The following is a 21,875-nucleotide window of genomic DNA, read 5'->3' on the forward strand; positions in this document are numbered from 1 at the left end:
CCCCTCATAATTTTATACACCTCAGTCAAATCTTCCCTCAGCCTCCTCTGTTCCAAGGAAAACAACCCCAGCCTATCCAATCTTTCCTCATAGCTAAAGTGTTCCAGTCCTGGCAACATCCTCACAAATCTCCTCTGCACCCTCTCTAGTGCAATTGCATTCTTCCTGTATTGTGGTGACCAGAACTGCACGCCTTGTACTCAAGCTGTGGCCTAAGTAGTGTTGTATCCAGTTCTAGCATAACTTCCCTGCTCTTGTATTCCGTGCCTCGGCTAATAAAGGAAAGCATTCCATATTCCTTTTTAACTACCTTATCAATCTGTCCTGCTACCTTTAAGGATCTGTGCACATATATTCCAGGGTCATTCCTTTACATCTCTCAGCATCCTCCCATTTAATGTGTATTTCCTTGCCTTGTTGCCCCTCCCCAAATGCATTACCTCACACTTTTCCAGATTGAATTCCATTTGCCACTTTTCTGCCCAACTGACCACTTCATCGATATCTTCCTGCAGTCTGGAGCTTTCCTCCTCACTGTCAACCGCACGGCTAATTTTTGTATCATCTGCAAATTTCGTTATCATGCCCCCTATATTTAAGTCTAATATATACTACAAAAAGTAAGGGACCGAGTACTGAGCCCTGTAGAACCCCACTTCCAGCCTTCCAGTCACAAAAACACCCATCAACCATTACCTTTTGCTCCTGCCACTGAGCCAGTTTTGGATCCAATTTGCCACTCTTCCTTGTATCCCATGGGCTTTTACTTTTTTGATCTTATCAAATGCCTTGCTAAATTCCATGTAAACTACACCAAATGCACTGCCCTCATCGACCCTCCTTGTTACCTCATCTCTCAAAGACCTGAATGAAGTTAGTCAGATACGACCTTCCCATAACAAATCCATGCTAACTGTCCTTGATTAATCTGTGTCTTTCTAAATAAAGGTTTATACTGTTCCTCAAAATTGATTCCAGTAATTTGCCCACCATTGGGGTTAAACTAACTAGCCTGTAATTGCTTGGTTTATCTCTCTCTCTTTCCCCCCCCCCCCCCCCTTTTGTAAACAATGGTACAACATTAGCAGTTCTCCAATCCCCTCTGGCACAACTCCTGTAGCCAAGGAGGATTGAAAAATTATGGTCAGAGCCTCCACAAGGGAGGACCCTTTTAATAACCTTTGATATATTTCATCCACTCCTGGTGATTTATTTACTTTTAAGGATGCTAAACTCCTTAAACCTCCCCCTCACAATGTTTATCCCATCCAATATTTCACGATCTTCCTCCTGAGCTTCAATGTCAGCATCGGCCCCCCTCTTTTGTGAAGACGGCTGGCAAGTATTATTTTAGTAGCTGATCCACATCCTCTGCCTCTACCCATAGATCACCATTTTGGTCCCTAATAGGCCCTACTCTTTCCTTAGTTATCCTATTGCTCTTTATGTAATTGTAAAACATATTTGGGTTTTCTTTGATTCTACTTGCCAGTATTTTTTCATGCCCTCTTTTTGCTTTCCTAATTTCCTTCTTATTTTCATCCCTGCACTTTTTATACTCTTGCAGGCTTTCTGCAGTATTGAGCTCTCCATATCTGATATAGGCTTCCCTTTTTGCCTTACCCTTTATGCACCTTGTCATCCAGGGGGCTCCAAATTTGGCAGTTCCAATCTTTTTTTTTGTGGGATTATGTTTACCCTGAACTCCATGTACGTCCCTCTTTAATGCCTCCCACTGCTCTGGCACTGATTTGCCTTCAAGTAACTGTTTCCAGTCCACTTTTGCTAAATCACTTATCAGCCGAGTAAAATTGGCCTTCCCCTAATTTAGAACTCTTACTCCTGTTTTTTCTTTGTCCTTATCCATAATTATGATCACTACCACAAAAATGCTGTCCCACTGCTACTCCTTGTACCTGCCCAGCTTCATTCCCTAACACTAAATCCAGAACTGCCCCCTCCCCCCTTGTTGGGCTTGCTACATATTGGCTAAAAAAAAAATCCCCAGAATGTAATTTAGGAATTCCGTGCCCTCTGTACCTTTTACACTGATAGTATCCCAGTTAATATTAGGGTCATTTGAATCCCTCACTATTACTGCCGTATTTTTGCACTTGTCAGAAATGTGCCTACAAATTTGCTCTTCTGCCTCCCTCGGGACTGTTTGAGGGTCTACAGTACACTCCTAACAGTGTGATTGCCTCTTTTTTGTTCTTTAATTCAACCCATATAACTTCATTTGATGATCCTTCTAACATATCATCCCTCCTCACAGCTGTAATTGTTTCTTTAATCACTACTGCGCCCCTGCCCCCCCATCCTCTCTATCGCACTGGAAAACCCTGTAACCAGGAATGTTGAGCTACCATTCCTGTCCTTCTTTCAGCCATGTCTCCGTAATGGCTATAATATCATAGTCCCACGTGTCGGCGCCCTCAGCTCATCTGCCTTATTTCCTAGACTCCTTGCATTGAAGTATATACCATTTAGCATCGCCAAACTGCCTTGTTGTCCATTTTCTAGCCTTTGTTTCCTCTGCCTTCCAAAACTCGCTTACTAATTTTCTGTCTTTCATTTCCAGCTTGGCTTCTCTCCCTTCTAACATAGAAACATAGAAACATAGAAAATAGGTGCAGGAGTAGGCCATTCGGCCCTTCTAGCCTGCACCGCCATTCAATGAGTTCATGGCTGAACATGCAACTTCAGTACCCCATTCCTGCTTTCTCACCATACCCCTTGATCCCCCTAGTAGTAAGGACTTCATCTAACTCCTTTTTGAATATATTTAGTGAATTGGCCTCAACAACTTTCTGTGGTAGAGAATTCCACAGGTTCACCACTCTCTGGGTGAAGAAGTTTCTCCTCATCTCGGTCCTAAATGGCTTCCCCCTTATCCTTAGACTGTGACCCCTGGTTCTGGACTTCCCCAACATTGGGAACATTCTTCCTGCATCTAACCTGTCTAACCCCATCAGAATTTAAAACGTTTCTATGAGGTCCCCTCTCATTCTTCTGAACTCCAGTGAATACAAGCCCAGTTGATCCAGTCTTTCTTGATAGGTCAGTCCCGCCATCCTGGGAATCAGTCTGGTGAACCTTCGCTGCACTCCCTCAATAGCAAGAATGTCCTTCCTCAGGTTAGGAGACCAAAACTGTACACAATACTCCAGGTGTGGCCTCACCAAGGCCCTGTACTCAAATCCCCTCGCTATGAAGGCCAACATGCCATTTGCTTTCTTAACCGCCTGCTGTACCTGCATGCCAACCTTCAATGACTGATGTACCATGACACCCAGGTCTCTTTGCACCTCCCCTTTTCCTAATCTGTCACCATTCAGATAATAGTCTGTCTCTCTGTTTTTACCACCAAAGTGGATAACCTCACATTTATCCACATTATACTTCATCTGCCATGCATTTTCCCACTCACCTAACCTATCCAAGTCGCTCTGCAGCCTCATAGAATCCTCCTTGCAGCTCACACTGCCACCCAACTTAGTGTCATCCGCAAATTTGGAGATACTACATTTAATCCCCTCGTCTAAATCATTAATGTACAGTGTAAACAGCTGGGGCCCCAGCACAGAACCTTGCGGTACCCCACTAGTCACCGCCTGCCATTCTGAAAAGTACCCATTTACTCCTACTCTTTGCTTCCTGTCTGACAACCAGTTCTCAATCCATGTCAGCACACTACCCCCAATCCCATGTGCTTTAACTTTGCACATTAATCTCTTGTATTGGAACCTTGTCGAAAGCCTTCTGAAAGTCCAAATATACCACATCAACTGGTTCTCCCTTGTCCACTCTACTGGAAACATCCTCAAAAAATTCCAGAAGATTTGTCAAGCATGATTTCCCTTTCACAAATCCATGCTGACTTGGACCTATCATATTATCTCTTTCCAAATGCACTGCTATGACATCCTTAATAATTGATTCCATCATTTTACCCACTACCGATGTCAGGCTGACCGGTCTATAATTCCCTGTTTTCTCTCCCTCCTTTTTTAAAAAGTGGGGTTACATTGGCTACCCTCCACTCCATAGGAACTGATCCAGAGTCAATGGAATGTTGGAAAATGACTGTCAATGCATCCACTATTTCCAAGGCCACCTCCTTAAGTACTCTGGGATGCAGTCCATCAGGCCCTGGGGATTTATCGGCCTTCAATCCCATCAATTTCCCCAACACAATTTCCCGACTAATAAGGATTTCCCTCAGTTCCTCCTCCTTACTAGACCCTCCCCAACAGCACTAGCAAACCCCCCCCCCCCCCACCCCGCCTCCCCGTGGAAACCATAGATAACACCCCTGCTCTTCTTCAAAATAGTGCCATGGGATCTTTTACGTCCGCCTGAGAGAGCACACAGGGCCTCGGTTTAACGTCTCATCCGAAAGACGGCACCTCCGTCAGTGCAGTGCTCCCTCAACAATGCACTGAGAGTGTCGGTCTAGATTTTTGTGCTCAAGTCTCTCGAGTGGGGCTGTGAATCCACAACCTTCTTTCTCAGAAGGTTAATGTTACAAAATGTCTGGTACTGTTATTTTGTCAACATTCAGGAAGGATAGAATAAAAGGAAAAGGAGGTGGGGTAGCATTGCTGGTTAAAGAGGAGATTAATGCAATAGTTAGGAAGGACATTAGCTTGGATGATGTGGAATCTATATGGGTAGAGCTGCAGAACACCAAAGGGCAAAAAATGTTAGTGGGAGTTGTGTACAGACCTCCAAACAGTAGTAGTGATGTTGGGGAGGGCATCAAACAGGAAATTAGGGGTGCATGCAATAAAGGTGCAGCAGTTATCATGGGTGACTTTAATATGCATATAAATTGGGCTCACCAAACTGGAAGCAAAACGGTGGAGGAGGATTTCCTGGAGTGCAGAAGGGATGGTTTTCTGGACCAATATGACGAGGGAGGAGGCCACCTTCGACTAGGTGTTGTGTAATGAGAGAGGATTAATTGGCAATCTCCTTGTGCGAGGCCCCTTGGGGAAGAGTGACCATAATATGGTGGAATTCTACATTAGGATGGAGAATGAAACAGTTAATTCAGAGACCATGGTCCAGAACTTAAAGAAGGGTAACTTTAAAGGTATGAGGTGTGAATTGGCTAGGATAGATTGGCGAATGATACTTAAGGGGTTGACTGTGGATGGGCAATGGCAAACATTTAGAGACCGCATGGATGAATTGTACATCCCTGTCTGGCGTAAAAATAAAAAAGGGAAGGTGGCTCAACCGTGGCTATCAAGGAAAATCAGGGATAGCATTAAAGCCAAGGAAGTGGCATACAAATTGGCCAGAAATATCAGTGAACCTGGGGACTGGGAGAAATTTAGAACTCGGCAGAGGAGGACAAAGGGTTTGATTAGGGCAGGGAAAATAGAGTACGAGAGGAAGCTTGCAGGGAACATTAAGACGGACTGCAAAAGTTTCTATAGATATGTAAAGAGAAAAAGGTTAGTAAAGACAAACGTAGGTCCCCTGCAGTCAGAATCAGGGGAAGTCATAACGGGGAACAAAGAAATGGCAGACCAATTGAACAAGTACTTTGGTTCGGTATTCACTAAGGAGGACACAAACATATAAAAGGGGTCAGAGGGTCTAGTCAGAAGGAGGAACTGAGGGAAATCCTTATTAGTCAGGAAATTGTGTTGGGGAATTTGATGGGATTGAAGGCCGATAAATCCCCAGGGCCTGATGGACTGCATCCCAGAGTACTTAAGGAGGTGGCCTTGGAAATAGCGGATGCATTGACAGTCATTTTCCAACATTCCATTGACTCTGGATCACTTCCTATCGAGTGGAAGGTAGCCAATGTAACCCCACTTTTTAAAAAAGGAGGGAGAGAGAAAACGGAATTATACACCGGTCAGCCTGACCTCAGTAGTGGGTAAAATGATGGAATCAATTATTAAGGATGTCACAGCAGCGCATTTGGAAAGAGGTGACATGATAGGTCCAAGTCAGCATGGATTTGTGAAGGGGAAATCATGCTTGACAAATATTCTGGAATTTTTTGAGGATGTTTCCAGTAGAGTGGACAAGGGAGAACCAGTTGCTGTGGTATATTTGGACTTTCAGAAGGCTTTCGACAAGGTCCCACACGAGATTAATGTGCAAAGTTAAAGCACATGGGATTGGGGGTAGTGTACTGATATGGATTGAGAACTGGTTGTCAGACAGGAAGCAAAGAGTAGGAGTAAATGGGTACTTTTCAGAATGGCGGGCGGTGACTAGTGGGGTACCGCAAGGTTCTGTGCTGGGGCCCCAGCTGTTTACATTGTACATTAATGATTTAGACGAGGGGATTAAATGTAGTATCTCCAAATTTGCGGATGACACTAAGTTGGGTGGCAGTGTGAGCTGCGAGGAGGATGCTATGAGGCTGCAGAGCGACTTGGATAGGTTAGGTGAATGGACAAATGCATGGCAGATGAAGTATAATGTGGATAAATGTGAGGTTATCCACTTTGGTGGTAAAAACAGAGAGACAGACTATTATCTGAATGGTGACAGATTAGGAAAAGGGGAGATGCAACGAGACCTGGGTGTCATGGTACATCAGTCATTGAAGGTTGGCATGCAGGTACAGCAGGTAGTTAAGAAAGCAAATGGCATATTGGCCTTCATAGCGAGGGAATTTGAGTACAGGGGCAGGGAGGTGTTGCTACAGTTGTACAGGGCCTTGGTGAGGCCACACCTGGAGTATTGTGTACAGTTTTGGTCTCCTAACTTGAGGAAGGACATTCTTGCTATTGAGGGAGTGCAGCGAAGATTCACCAGACTGATTCCCGGGATGGCGGGACTGACATATCAAGAAAGATTGGATCAACTGGGCTTGTATTCACTGGAGTTCAGAAGAATGAGAGAGGATCTCATAGAAACGTTTAAAATTCTGACGGGTTTAGACAGGTTAGATGCAGGAAGAATGTTCCCAATGTTGGGGAAGTCCAGAACCAGGAGTCACAGTCTAAGGATAAGGGGTGAGCCATTTAGGACCGAGATGAGGAGAAACTTCTTCACCCAGAGAGTGGTGAACTTGTGGCATTCTCTACCACAGAAAGTTGTTGAGGCCAATTCACTAAATATATTCAAAAGGGAGTTAGATGTAGTCCTTACTACTAGGGGGATCAAGGGGTATGGTGAGAAAGCAGGAATGGGGTACTGAAGTTGCATGTTCAGCCATGAACTCATTGAATGGCGGTGCAGGCTCGAAGGGCCGAATGGCCTACTCCTGCACCTATTTTCTATGTCTATGTTTTCTATGTTGCATTAATTCTGTTCTGCTCAAAACTGGAATTTTGTCATGAGTACTTAATGCTTAAGGGCACTTTAAACACCTAAGCAGTATTTTTCTCCAAGTGTTTCATTGGTGGTGGTGGAAGTGTTGCGGGAAGTGTTGCGGGGAGGCGCTTGGCAAGAATTGACCGAAGCAGGTGCTGCCCCATTGGCATCAGAGCATTCAGCCATCTTGCTCTTTTGGTAGAAATATAGTGTATCTTGTGTCTACAATTTGATCGGATGTTAGTTGAGGCTGAATTTTCAGCCAGGCCCCCGGGGAGAACTCTCCTGTTCCTCAAAATAGTGACATGGGATCTTTTACGTCCACCTGAGAGGGCGGACGGGGCCTTGGTTTAAAGTCTCACTCGAAAGTCAGCATCTCCGACAGTGCAGCGCCCTCAATGAGAACATAAAATAGAACTTTCAATGTTTAATTTTTAATGGGGGTTGGTTGGTGGGTGTTTTCTGGTCTGGGTTTTTAGTCATTGAAAATCGGGGATTATGTTTTTTTAAAGAAAATTGTTTCTTGAAATTGAAGTGGGTATCTCGTTTGAAACAGGTCTGCTCATGTACGGAAAGGAACACGCTCAAATGAACATGTTCAGTCTTTTTTTCTCGAACGCCCACTTCTAATTGTGAAACCTTGTAACTGCCTGCCCCCTTCCCGTTTTATAACACTTAGCGATGCACTAAAACCATGTGGGAGAATAAATGAAAACTGACGGATTGCGAGAGACACTAGGAGAGTCATATCGACTGCTCCAAGCCTTGCTTGTGTTGAATTGTGTAAATACAGAATACAGTTGCAGCATCGAAAATCCGGACTGCGGGACAATCCATAACAGGATCGTCCAGAATTCGCAAGATGTTCTGAAATCCAGACACCCTGCCAAACCGTTACCGCCGCCAACCGCACCCAGCGAAATGTCAAAAAATGAAATCCAACTGACAAAAATTGCAAGAATAAAAACTCCAATCCTACCTGTTCCAGGCCAGGTCTTCACAGTCACCGTACCGTCGCTCCTGGGTCCGCACGCAAGTACCTTTGGCCAGAACCAACCAAGGTCCGCGCGCAAGTCCCCGGCAAAAATCAAACTCTGTACAACACACCAGTCCCTTCGGCCAGAACCAACCAAACTCCGCTCGTAAGTCCCCTTCAGCGTGTACAGGTATAGGCGTACGGGGCATCAGACTACCTTCATACAGGTACATAAACGAGAGGGACACTTGCGATGCATTGCGAAGAAGCGAGGACTGCAAGGCCTGCGGAGAGAAGAACGACAAAATGACGTCCAAAAAGTGGAAATATCGGAACCTGGGCCCGGGCATTTCTGTACTCGGGACGCGCCTCTGGCATTCCGAAATCCAGAAATATCCGAACCTGGGATCGGGCGTTTCTGGACTTCGGACATCAGAAACACGTTCGAAAGTCCGGAAAAACATGAAGTCCAGAACGGCCTTGGTCCCGAGGGTTCCGGGTTTTAGGTGCTGCACCTGTATTCACATGACTCATTGCCCTTTCGCAAGCCTCGTTTTGCAATATTTTTCTTCCTCTACCAAATTTTTCTTTTAATCAATGTTGCCTAAATGTGATAATTTAGAGATGAATAAGCAATATTCTTAGTGTCGATTCACTGGCATGATCGGATTAAGAGGCTATGATTACAATATACTTGAAAAACCTATGACCGTATTCGTAGGAGCAGAGATTTAATGGAAGTGTTCAAAATTTTGAGAGGGAACTCGTGAAATACTGATCAGTGATGAAAGGCAGAAATTTAGGATGCGTACATTGAGATAGTGTCTTTCACAACCTCGGGATAGACAAGGGAGCACACTTGACATGTTGTCGTTCTAATGTGGAGAAACACGGTAGCAAGTTTGCGCAAAGCAAGATCCCACAAGCATCAATGAGGTAAATGAGCAGATAGTCTGTTTCAGTGATGCTGGTTGAGGGATAAATGTTGGAGAACTCTCCAGTTCTTCAAAATAGTGCCATGGGATCTTTTGCGTGTACCTGAGAGAGAGCAGTAGGGGCCTCGGTTTAATTTGAAAGTCAGCATCTCCGACAGTGCAGCAATCTCCCAGTACTGCGCTGGAGTGTCAGTCTAAAATTTCAGCTCAAGTCTCTGGAGTGAGACTTGAACCTACAATCTTCTGACATCGGAGACGAGAGTGCTAGCCACGGCTGATACTGAGAATGTGGTGGGCATTATTCTTGAACCGCTGTAGTGTAACAGTTTGATGCAACTGAGTGGCTTGCTAGATGACTTTGGAGAACAATTATGAGTCAACCACATTGGTGCAGGACTGGAGTCACCTGTAGGCCGAGCTGGATAAAAATGGCAGATTTCCTTCCCTAAAGGACATTAGTGAAACATTTGGGTTTTGATGACCATAGTCAGCTTCATGGTCACTTTATATGATTCAACTTTTATTTTTATTTTTTGGATTTAAAAAAAAATTCAACACAAATTCTCAAACTGCCATAGTGGGATTTGAACATGCGTTCTCTGGAATTAATTTAGTAACATAGAAACTAGGTGCAGGAGTCGGCCCTTCGAGCCTGCACCACCATTCAATAAGATCATGGCTGATCATTCACCTCAGTACCCCTTTCCTGCTTTCTCTCCCTACCCCTTGATCCCTTTAGCCGTAAGGGCCATATCTAACTCCCTCTTGAATATATCTATATCTAACGAACTGGCATCAACAACACTCTGCGGTAGAGAATTCCACAGGTTAACAACACTGAGTGAAGAAGTTTCTCCTCATCTCGGTCCTAAATGGCTTACCCCTTATCCTTAGATTGTGACCCCTGGTTCTGGACTTCCCCAACATCGGGAACATTCTTCCTGCATCGAACCTGTCCAGTCCCGTCAGAATTTTATGTTTCTATGAGATCCCCTCTCATTCTTCTAAACTCCAGTGAATACAAACCTAGTCGATCCAGTCTCTCCTCTTATGTCAGTCCTGCCATCCCGGGAATCAGTCTGGTGAGCCTTCGCTGCACTCCCTCAATTAGCAAAAACGTCCTTCCTCAGATTAAGAGACTAAAACTGAACACAATATTCCAAGTGAGGTCTCACCAAGGCCCTGTACAACTGCAGTAAGACCTCCCTGCTCCTATACTCAAATCCCCTAGCTATGAAGGACAACATGCCTTCTTCACCGCCTGCTGTACCTGCATGCCAACTTTCAGTGACTGATGTACCATGACACGCAGGTCTCATTGCACCTCCCCTTTCCTAATCTGCCATTCAGATAATATTCTGCCTTCATGTTTTTGCCACCAAAGTGGATAACCTCACATTTATCCACATTATACTGCATCTGCCATGCATTTGCCCACTCACCTAACCTGTCCAAGTCACCCTGCAGCCTCTTAGAATCCTCCTCACAGCTCACACCGCCACCCAGTTTAGTGTCATCTGCAAACTTAGAGATATTGCACTCAATTCCTTCATCTAAATCATTGATGTATATTGTAAATAGCTGGGGTCTCAGCACAGCCCTGTGGCACCCCACTTGTCACTGCGTGCCATTGTGAAAAGGACCCATTTATCCCGACTCCTCTTCCTGTCTGCCAACCAGTTCTCTATCCACGTCAATACATTACTCCCAATACCATATGCTTTAATTTTGCACACCAATCTCTTGTGTGGGACCTTGTCAAAAGTCTTCTGAAAGTCCAAATACACCACATCCACTGGTTCTCCCTTGTCCTCTCTACTAGTTACATCCTCAAAAAATTCTAGAAGATTTGTCAAGCATGACTTCCCTTTCATGAATCCATGCTGACTTGGGCTGATTCTGTCACTGCTTTCCAAATGCACTGCCATTTCATCTTTAATAATTGATTCCAACATTTTCCCCACTACTGATGTCAGGCTATAATTCCCCGTTTTCTCTCTCCCTCCTTTTTAAAAAAAAGTGGTATTACATTAACTACCCTCCAGTCCATAGGAACTGATCCAGAGTCGATGGACTGTTGGAAAATGATCACCAATGCATCCACTATTTCTAGGGCTACCTCCTTAAGTACTCTGGGATGCAGACTATCAGGCCCTGGGGATTTATTGGCCTTCAATCCCACCAATTTCCCTAACACAATTTTCTGACTAATAAGGATTTCCTTCAGTTCTTCCTTCTCGCTCGACCCTCAGTCCCCTAGTATTTCCAGAAGGTTATTTGTATCTCCCTTCAGAACCAAAGTATTTGTTTAATTGGTCTGCCATTTCTTTGTTCCCCATTATAAATTCACCTGATTCTGACTGCACGGGACCTACGTTTGTCTTCACTAATCTTTTTCTCTTCACATATCTATAGATGCTTTTGCAGTCACTTTTTATGTTCCCAGCAAGCTTCCTCCCCCTCCTAATTAAACCCTTTGACCTCCTCTGCTGAATTCTACATTTCTCCCAGTCCTCAGGCTTGCTGCTTTTTCTGGCCAATTTATATGCCTCTTGGATTTAACACTATCCATTGGATTTAACAATTTCCCTTGTTCGCCACAGTTGAGCCACCTTCCCCGTTTTATTTTTACTCCAGACAGGGATGTACAATTGTTGAAGTTCATCCATGTGATCTTTAAATGTTTGCCATTGCCTATCCACCGTTAACCCTTTAAATATCATTTGTCGGTCGATTCTAGCCAATTCACGTCTCATACCATCGAAGTTACCTTTCCTTAAGTTCAGCACCCTCGTCTCTGAATTAACTGTGTCACTCGCCATCTTAATAAAAAATTTTACCATATTGTGGTCACTCTTCCCCAAGGGGCCTCGCACAACAAGATTGCTAATTAGTCCTTTTTCATTACACATCACCCAGTCTAGAACGGCCAGCCCTCTAGTTGGTTCCTCGACATATTGGTCTAGAAAGTCATCCCTAATACACTCCAGGAAATTCACCTCCGTATTACTACCAGTTTGGTTAACCCAATCTACATGCAGATTAAAGTCGCTCATGATAACTGATGTACCTTCATTGTACGCATCCCTAATTTCTTGTTTGATGCGGTCCCCGATCTCACTGTTTAGTGGTCTGTACACAACTCCCACTCGTGTTTTCTGCCCTTTGGTATTCCGCAGCTCTACCCATACAGATTCCAAGCTCATGTCCTTTCTTACTATTGCGTTAATTTCCTCATTAACCAGCAACGCTACCCCACCTCCTTTTCCTTTCTGTCTATCCTTCCTGAATGTTGAATGTTCCTGGATGTTGAGTTCCCAACCTTGGTCACCCTGGAGCCATGTCTCCATAATCCCAATTATATCATATTCGTTAATAGCTGCCTGCACAGTTAATTCGTCCACCTTATTACGAATACCCCTCGCATTGAGGCACAGAGCCTTCAGGCTTGTCTTTTTAACACATTTTGACCTTTTAGAATTTTGCTGTAATGGGGCTCTTTTTGATTTTTTCTTGGTTTTCTCTGCCCTCCACTTTACTTTTCTTCTTTCTATCTTTTGCTTCTGCCCCCATTTTACTTCCCTCTGTCTCCCTGCATAGGTTCCCATCCCCCTGCCATATTAGTTTAGCCCCTCCCCAACAGCACTAACGAACACTCCCCCTAGGACATTGGTTCAGGTCCTGCCCAGTTGCAGACCGTCCGGTTTGTACTGGTCCCACCTCCCCCAGAACCGGTTCCAATGTCCCAGGAATTTGAATCCCTCCCTTCTGCACCACTCCTCAAGCCACGTATTCATCTTAGCTATCCTGCTATTTCTACTCTGACTAGCACGTGCAACTGGTAGCAATCCTGAGATTACTACCTTTTCAATTTTACTCCTAGCTCCCTAAATTCAGCTTGTTAGGACCTCATCCAGTTTTTTTACCTATATATAGCACGACAACTGGCTGTTCACCCTCCCTCTCCAAAATGTCCTGCAGCCGCTCCGAGACATCCTTGATCCTTGCACCAGGGAGGCAACATACCATCCTGGAGTCTCGATTGCGGTCTCAGAAACGTCTATCTGTACCCCTTACAATAGAATCCCCTACCCCTATAACTCTCCAAATCTTTTTCCTGCCCTCCTGTGCAGCAGAGCCACCCATGATGCCATGAACTTGGCTGCTGTTGCCCTCCCCTGATGAGTCATTCCCACCCACCCCCGCCCCCCAATAGCACCCAAGGTGGTGTATCTGTTTTGGAGGGGGATGACTGCAGGGGACCCCTGCACTACCTTCCTTCCACTGCTCTGCCTGATGGTCACCCATTCCCGATCTGCCTGAGTAACCTTTACCTGCGGTGTGACCAACTCACTAAACATGGAGACATAGAAAATAGGTGCAGGAGTAGGCCATTCGGCCCTTCGAGCCTGCACCACCATTCAATAAGATCATGGCTGATCATTCCTCCAGTACCCCTTTTCTGCTTTCACTCCATACCCCTTGATCCCTTGAGCCGTAAGGGCTATATCTAACTCCCTCTTGAATATATCCAATGAACTGGCATCAACAACTCTCTGCGGTAGGGAATTCCACAGGTTAACAACTCTGAGTGAAGAAGTTTCTCCTCATCTCAGTCCTAAACGGCCTGCCCCTTATCCCCTGGTTCTGGACTTCCCCAACATCGGGAACATTCTTCCTGCATCTAGCCTGTCCAGTCCAGTCAGAATCTTGTGTTTCTATGAGATTCCCTCTCATCCTTCTAAACTCCAATGTATAAAGGCCCAGTTGACTCAGTCTCTCCTCATATGTCAGTGCAGCCATCCCTGGAATCAGTCTAGTGAACCTTCACTGCACTCCCTCAATAGCAAGAACGTCCTTCCTCAGATTAGGAGACCAAAACTGAACACAATATTCCAGGTGGGGCCTCACCAAGGCCCTGTACAACTACAGCAAGACTTCCCTGCTCCTATACTCAAATCCCCTTGCTATGAAGGCCAACATACCATTTGCCGCCTTCACGGTCTGCTGTACCTGCATACCAACTTTCAATGACTGATGAACCATGACACCCAGGTCTCACTGCACCTCCCCTTTTCCTAATCTGCCGCCATTCAGATAATCTGCCTTCATGTTTTTGCCCCCAAAATGGATAACCTCACATTTATCCACATTATACTGCATCTGGCATGTATTTGCCCACGCGCCTAACCTGTCCAAGTCACCCTGCAGCCTCTTCGTGTCCTCCTCACATGCTATTCACGACATCCTCAGCATCGCGGATGCCGCAGAGTGAATCACTGCGCAGCTCCAGTGCCGCAATGCGGTCTGTCAGGAGCTGCAGCTGGATGCACTTCCTGCACAAATAATAGTCAGGGACACCGGAAGTGTTCCTGAGTTCCCACATAGTACAGGAGGAGCATGACACGGATCTAGGCTCCCCTGCCATGACTTAACCCTTAAATTAACTTAATTTGACAACAATGTCAAACGTTACCCAATGATATGGAAATAAAAAGAAAAAGATTAAATACTCACCAATTCACCAGCCAATCACTTACCCGCTTGGCTGTGATGTCACACTTCGATTTCTTTTTACTTCTTTGTTTTACCTCCGGCCTCGATCTCTTGCTCCCGAACTACTGCTGCTTCTCCTGAGCTCCGCACCCTTTTATCAGCGCCTCGATCTGATAAACATAACTACTACACTATTGTACCAGTTACATTCTCATCCTTATTTTTAAAACCCTCCACAACCTCGCCCCTCCCTATCTCTGGGACGTGTCACTATTTAAAGGTGCTATACAAACACGCGTTGTATCAACCAGCTTGCGTTCTGATTTTCTATACCCTACTCTAATGCTTTTCTTCTAAAGACTGATACAAATTTAAGAAAAATAGTACAGTGCCTGACTTCACCCTCCACAGTTGGAAGCCCTCCTTTATCCCCAGGTGGTCCAACTCTCGCTTTAACCATTTGTTTACTTTTTACATGTTTATAAAGACCTTTACTATTTCCTTCTAACCCTTTCCCTTTTCTTCTGGCTCTTCTAACCTCCCTTTACACCTTCCCACTGTATTAAAGATTTTCTTTACTATTCGTGATCCTAACTTTTATCATCTGCCTCCTTTTTTTTAAAGTTTTATTCACTTATCTGCAGAGCTCTTTTTTAATGCAGGCTCTCTTTTCCTTTTAAAATAGATTTACTTTGTACTCTCTCCATTTTACTTTTGAAGATTTCCCACTGCTGGTCCATCGACTTGTTAACTTTTCTGCCCAGTATATTTGGGTCTGATACCATGTTAACTAAATGAACTTTGCCTCTTCATTATCCTTTTCTGTTCTTGCTTTGACCCCCAACTATGTTGTGGTTGCTATTTCCCAATAATGTCTCTGTTGTACCAATTACATCATACTCCTCCATAGTTATTAATGCTTCAGTTTTGTTTCAAATGCTTTCTGCATTCACGCACATAGTAATCGATCCTCTTTTACAGCAGTATTTTTTTATCTTTCACTCACTGTCAGCTTTGGCTCAGTGGGCAGCACACTCTCCTCTGAATCAGGAGGTTGTGGGTTCAAGTCCCACTCCAGGGTCTTGAGCACACAAATCTAGGCTGACACTCCAGCGCAGTGCTGAGGGAATGCAGCACTGTCAGAGGTACCTTCTTTCAGATGAGGCATTAAACCGAGGCTCCGTCTGCCCCCTCAGGTGGACGTAAAAGATCCCATGGCCCTATTTCGAAGAAAAGCAGGGGAGTTACCCCCGGTGTCCTGGCCAATATTTATCCCACAATGAACATTACCGAAGAACAGATTTTCTGATCTTTATCACATTGCTGTTTGTGAGAGCTTGCTGTGCGCAAATTAACTGCCACGTTTCCTGCGTTCAACAGTATCTCTTTTGCACAGCCCATCCATTCGCTCCACCTTTCAAGACTGAGCCTTCAGCCATTTGGCCTCACACTCTGGAGCACTCCCTAAACCTTGCTACTTCTCTCCCCAACTCTTAAATCCTCAACCTCCCCTTCTGACCATACTTTCAGTTACCTTCTATCCATGTTCACCTCCTGTGAAGTGTCTTTTAGCTGTTTTGCTGTATGAACAGCCCTTTATAAATACGCGTAGTTGTTGAGCTTGAGTCAGTCACTGCATTTAAGAGCCAACGGTGGGCAGCGGAAGCGTTACAAGGACACCCTCAAAGCCTCCCTGATAAAGTGCGACACCCCACTGACACCTGGGAGTCCCTGGCCAAAGACCGCCCTAAGTGGAGGAAGTGCATCCGGGAGGGCTCTGAGCCCTTCAAGTCTCAACCCGAAGAGTGTGCAGAAATCAAGCACAGACAGCAGAAAGAGTGTGCGGCAAACCAGTCCCATCCACCCCTTTCCTCAACGACTAACTGTCCCACCTGTGACAGAGTCTGTGGTTCTAGAATTGGACTGTTCAGCCACCAAAGAACTCATTGCAGGAGTGGAAGCAAGTCTTCCTCGATTCCGAGGGACTGACTATGATGATGGTGATGATTAAGAATGAATTGAATACCTGAAAGTATTAAAGGGAAGAGCTGGAAAAACGCATTAGAGCAGATAGTTCCGATGCAGATCTAGTTCTAGAACAACGGGCCTTTTTGACTTCCTTTTTCTTTTATTCTTTCATGGGATGTGGGTGTCGCTGGCAAGGCCGGCATTTATTACCCTATCCTAATTGCCCTCGAGAAGATGGTAGTGAGCCGCCCTATTGAAACGTTGCAGTCTGTGTGGATTATAGTTTTTTGTAGCGGTTTTGATACAACTGTGTGGCTTGCTGGGCCATTTCACAGGGCAGTTAAGAATCAACCACATTGCTGTGGGTCTGGAGTCACAGAAAGGCCGGGGTAAGGACGACAGACTTCCTTCGCTAAAGGACATAGAAACATAGAAAATAGGTGCAGGAGTAGGCCATTTGGCCCTTTGAGCCTGCACCACCATTCAATATGATCATAGCTGATCATTCACCTCAGTACCCCTTTCCTGCTTTCTCTCCATTAATGAACCAAATGGTTTTTTTTACAACAATCATGTTCACAATAACTGATATTGTTCCAGATTTATTTAATTAACTGAATTTAAATTCCCCAACTGCTGTGGTGGGATTTGAACTGGTGTCTCCAGCCCTCTGGATTACAAGTCCAGTAACAATAATCACTGTTATTCTACACTGAGAATTCTATACTTATCTGCACCAAGTACAGAAAACATCTAGTGATTTAATTAACTTCTACACAAAAAGAAAGATGGAAAATGTTGAACTTCCTCCCCTTTTTATTCATATCTTGACCCTTCTGGGGTTCTATGAATAGATATAGTAGATGAAAATGTTCCTCAGTGCAACATGTGTGGGAAACTGGTCCTCGGCCACTATATACTGGGGAAGGTCATTTGCAAGCTGTAGTTCATGAGCTGCATGTGGCTCTTGACTTTCCTCAGGGTTTGTTCTGTTTTTCTCCCAGGCATTGAAGTTGCAAAGTTCATGCAGCTTCCTCCTCACTCCCACCATGGAGAGGGGAGGGGGCTAATGGGGAAGAAGAATTGATTCTTTTGTCTGAAAACCCTTTCCTCCCACCTCCACTAAGCAAGTGCTCTCCAATCTGTTTCCTTGTGAAGTATTGTGCAGTGGGATTCAGTTGTTTTTTTATTACTGTGCTTTCCTTCACAGGCCTGCGACTGACTGTGATACTCGCTGCCTTACTGATGATGATTGGCGCCTTACTCAGGGCTATCCCCATCAATAACCAAACAATCAAACGATGGTAAGTTTTTGAGTTTGGTGAATTGGCACCGAATGAGATAATATTGGCTATTTGTGTGCTGTGAGGCAATTCGTCAGTATGGTCTATTCTGTAATTGTCCTTGTGGAAAATTCTGCAAACCTGCATTTGTAACTGGGGAGCATAGCTCCAAGACAGGCAATTACATTGTAGCCCTGGTTCTGCGCTCATAGCCCACAACAAATGCAGGGGTGCAGAATTGCCCCTTCTATGTCGTATCCAGATAGCTTTTCCTAAGTTGACAACTTAACAGGAGGGAAGAGTATGGACTTCTAGAACACTTTAAAACCTAGATTATTCTCGAAGGCAATCCAAGCATTTTACACAATTTAGTGCTAAAGTGAAGTCCCTGAAAGATTACAGTGAGAATTGTATCAAACTATTGTAGCATATTAGCACAGCTATAAGAACATAGGAGCAGGAGTAGGCCATTTGACCCCTCGAGCCTGCTCCGCCATTCAATAAGATTATGGCTGATCTGATCCTGATCAACTCCACTTCCCTGTTTGCTCCAAATAACCCTTCACTCCCTTATTGTTCAAAAATCTGTCTATCTCCACATTAAATATATTCAGTGACCCAGCCTCCACAGCCTCTGAGGCAGAGAATTCCACAGATTCACGACCCCCTGAGAGAAGAAATTTAAATAGACGACCCCTTATTCTGAAACTATGCCCCCTAGTTATAGATTACCCCACCAGGGGAAACATCATCTCTGCATTTTCTATGTGAACTTTGGAGTGCGGTAAGTCCATTTGGATGCATGTTTTGGAGGATGCCTTAATCGGAGTTAATAATATTGAAGCAACACAAGTTGAGTGCAAAGCCAATGGTTGACTTTTTCTTTAAAACTGCAATTGCGTAATGCCACATAAAAAATACATAGAATTTTAAAAAGATCGCCAGTGGACAGATCAGGTTCGCCCTGGGGTTTGGAATCTCTCGGAATAAGAATCTGCCTTTTATATTACTTCTGAGGTAGCTGAAATTTGACACTTCAAAAAATCCAGTCAAACTGGCAAACATTTGGCTGAGAGCTGAGTGTTCATATTTAAAGTGAATGGATTTTGAAACCTTATTATAGTAACACACAGTCGAACAATAATGATTAAAACTTAGACATTAATACCCAATGTCTCTATTTGCTTTTGCGCAACCTATTGAATGAAATAGAGGAAACCAATAATATCGCTTTTATCTGCATCAACTTGAGTGTAGACAGGAGTTTCTGTCAATGTTTAATCTGTCTGAATATTTATAATTGAGTATATAGAGAGAGCAAATCTGTGGTATAAAACAAATTACGTTATATTCGACAGTTGTGTTCTTGGATATGACCAAAATCATTAAAGGTTTAAGTACTAAATGAATCCATTTAAAGGATTGTGTAATCTTAAGAACAGACATGATTGATTTTATGACTAGTCTAATGAGCCTAGCTGCTACTCTGTTTTAAGAGTTTTTATATTTAATTGAAGTTAACTACCTTGCACTTCCTCCTACAATGACCATGAGGGAGAATTGGGAAAGCAATGGGAATAAGATCTGTTAAACATCTAATGAACATTAGTACTGTGCTTAACATATTGGAGGATTACTGCAGTATAAAGGAGAATCTTAACGGGGTTAAATAGAACAGCAGTAATGGCAATCCCCTTGAGCATACCGATATTTTAAAATGAAGTTGGACTGGAGGTGCTATGAGTTGGGGGGGGCAGGGGGGACACAGAAGGCAGCAGATTAATATATTCTAAAAGACCTCAAATATCAGGTTGTGGTCTGGACTTCGCTCTGACAGCGAACTGATTTGGGACAGAGCTGTGGACCTGACCCATTTCCTGGTTCGGACTTAATTACAGATATAGGGCCCCTGGTGGGATCTCCGCACAGAGGGAGCACACCACTGCGGCGGGACACTCACTGGAACACCATGAGAAGGAGGAGGCGCAATTAAAGAGGGCAGAATCATAGAATAGTACAGCACAGAAGGAGGTCATTCGGCCCATCGAGTCTGCGCCAGCTCTTTCGAAGAGCAATCCAACCAGCTCAAGATTTTAATTACAAGATCAATTTTTTTTTAAAAAGGCTCTAAGCTGCAGCCACTATTGAAGCAGATATGGTGGCAGAAGAGAGGGAGAGGTGGCCCCATCCCACCATCAGAGCCATCAGTGATCACTGCTGCTGCCTCAGCATTTGCCACCATCCCTTCTCTAGAGTTAGCTGGTGTCTGCATTACTGCATCGGAAAAGCACGGAAATTGGCTAGTTTCCTTAGCCCCCTTGCTGTCAATTACATAGGATTGCATAAGATGTATGGTACAGAAACAGGCCATTCGGCCCAACTAGTCTATGCTGGCATTTATGCTCCACTCAATCCTCCTACCGTCTTTCCTCATCTAAATCTATCAGCCTAACCTTTTATTCCCTTCTCCCTCATATGCTTGTCTAGCCTCCCCTTAAATGCATCTATACTATTCGCTTCAGCCGCTCCCTGTAGTAGCGAGTTCCACATTCTCACCACTCTTTGGTTAAAGAATTTTCTTCTGAATTCCCTATAGGATTTTTTGGTGATTATCTTATATTGATACCCTCTAGTTATGCTACTTGTCCCCTCACTCTGCATTCTCGGATCTTGTTCATCAGTCTATTACAGGGTACCTTATCGAAGGCCTTTTGAAAATCTAGATAAATTACATCTACTGCATTACCATTGTCTACTCTCTCTGTGACCTCTTCAAAAAAAAATTCAGTGAGGTTGGTCAAGCAAAACTTTCCCTTTTGAAATCCATGCTTTCTATTCATTATTATATTTTTGGTTTCTAGATCTATTTTCTCCTTTAGTAGGGATTCCATTATTTTTCCAACCAGCGATGTTAAGCTGACTGGTCTATAATTCCCTGGACATGTTCTATCCCCCTTCTTAAACATAGGTATTATGTTAGCTATCCACCAGTCCTCTGGCACTACACCTTTTTCTGATGAATTATGAAATATGTGTATTAATGTCTCTGCTATCTCGTCCCTAGATTTTTAATGTGTGAGTGCAATCTATCCAGACCAGGGGTTTTATCCTGAGTTTGATTTGTTTATTTAATATATCCCCTCTTTTTATTTTAAATGTACTTATCTCATTATTAATCACATCATCCAATGTCATGTCCAACTGTTCTATGTCCTTGATAAATACTGAAGCAAAATAATGATTTAACATTTCTGTCATCTCTCTAACGTTACCTGTGGTATTAACCTCTCTCTCCCTTAATGGCCCTATTCCCATCCCAACCCTCCTTTTTTGATTGATGTGCCTGTAAAATATTTTACTATTTTGTTTTATGTTCCTTGATAATTTAAATTATCAAGTTTCTCTTGGCCTTCCTAATTGTTTTTTTTACTTTTCTCCTAATTTCTTCGTATTCTCCCTTATCATGCACTCCGTTGCTGTCCATGCACTTCATGTATGCCTCTTTCCTTACTCTCAGTTGTTCACTTATTCATCCATGGACTCTCATTTAGTTTCTTTTTAGCAGAATATATTGCAGTCTGTTGAACACCGTTTTAAATGTTTCCCATTCCTGTTCTACATCGTTTTTTGCTAATATTGTTGCCCATTTTATTTTCCCAAGTTCTAATCTTAGCCCTTCAAAATCAGCTTTTCTTCAATCTATTACCTTGGATTTCGTCATACTTATCTCCTTCTCAATTATCATCTTAAAGCGTATTACATTATGGTCGCTATTGCCTAGATGTTCCTCTACTAATTACTTCTCTTACCTGCTCTGGTTCATTCCCCATTACTAGATCCAATAGCGAATCTTCCCTTGGGCTTTTTTCATATTGGTTTAGAAAAGAGTCCTGTACATATTGTAGGAACTCCTTTTCCTCATCC

At 43.8% G+C, this 21,875-nt stretch overlaps 1 protein-coding gene across 2 annotated transcripts in view; it reads left to right on the forward strand.

Moving 5' to 3' along the window:
- Window positions 1–21,875, forward strand: part of slc49a4 (solute carrier family 49 member 4) — a 123,604-nt gene that overhangs the window by 28,045 nt on the left and 73,684 nt on the right. For both annotated transcript variants that reach the window (XM_070875252.1, XM_070875251.1), the window contains exon 2: window positions 17,879–17,972. In XM_070875252.1, the coding sequence (XP_070731353.1) occupies window positions 17,879–17,972 (94 nt within the window). The remainder of the gene's footprint in view (window positions 1–17,878; window positions 17,973–21,875) is intronic.

Source organism: Pristiophorus japonicus, chromosome 3 (genome assembly GCF_044704955.1).
Source record: "Pristiophorus japonicus isolate sPriJap1 chromosome 3, sPriJap1.hap1, whole genome shotgun sequence".
NCBI classification, from domain to species: domain Eukaryota; kingdom Metazoa; phylum Chordata; class Chondrichthyes; family Pristiophoridae; genus Pristiophorus; species Pristiophorus japonicus.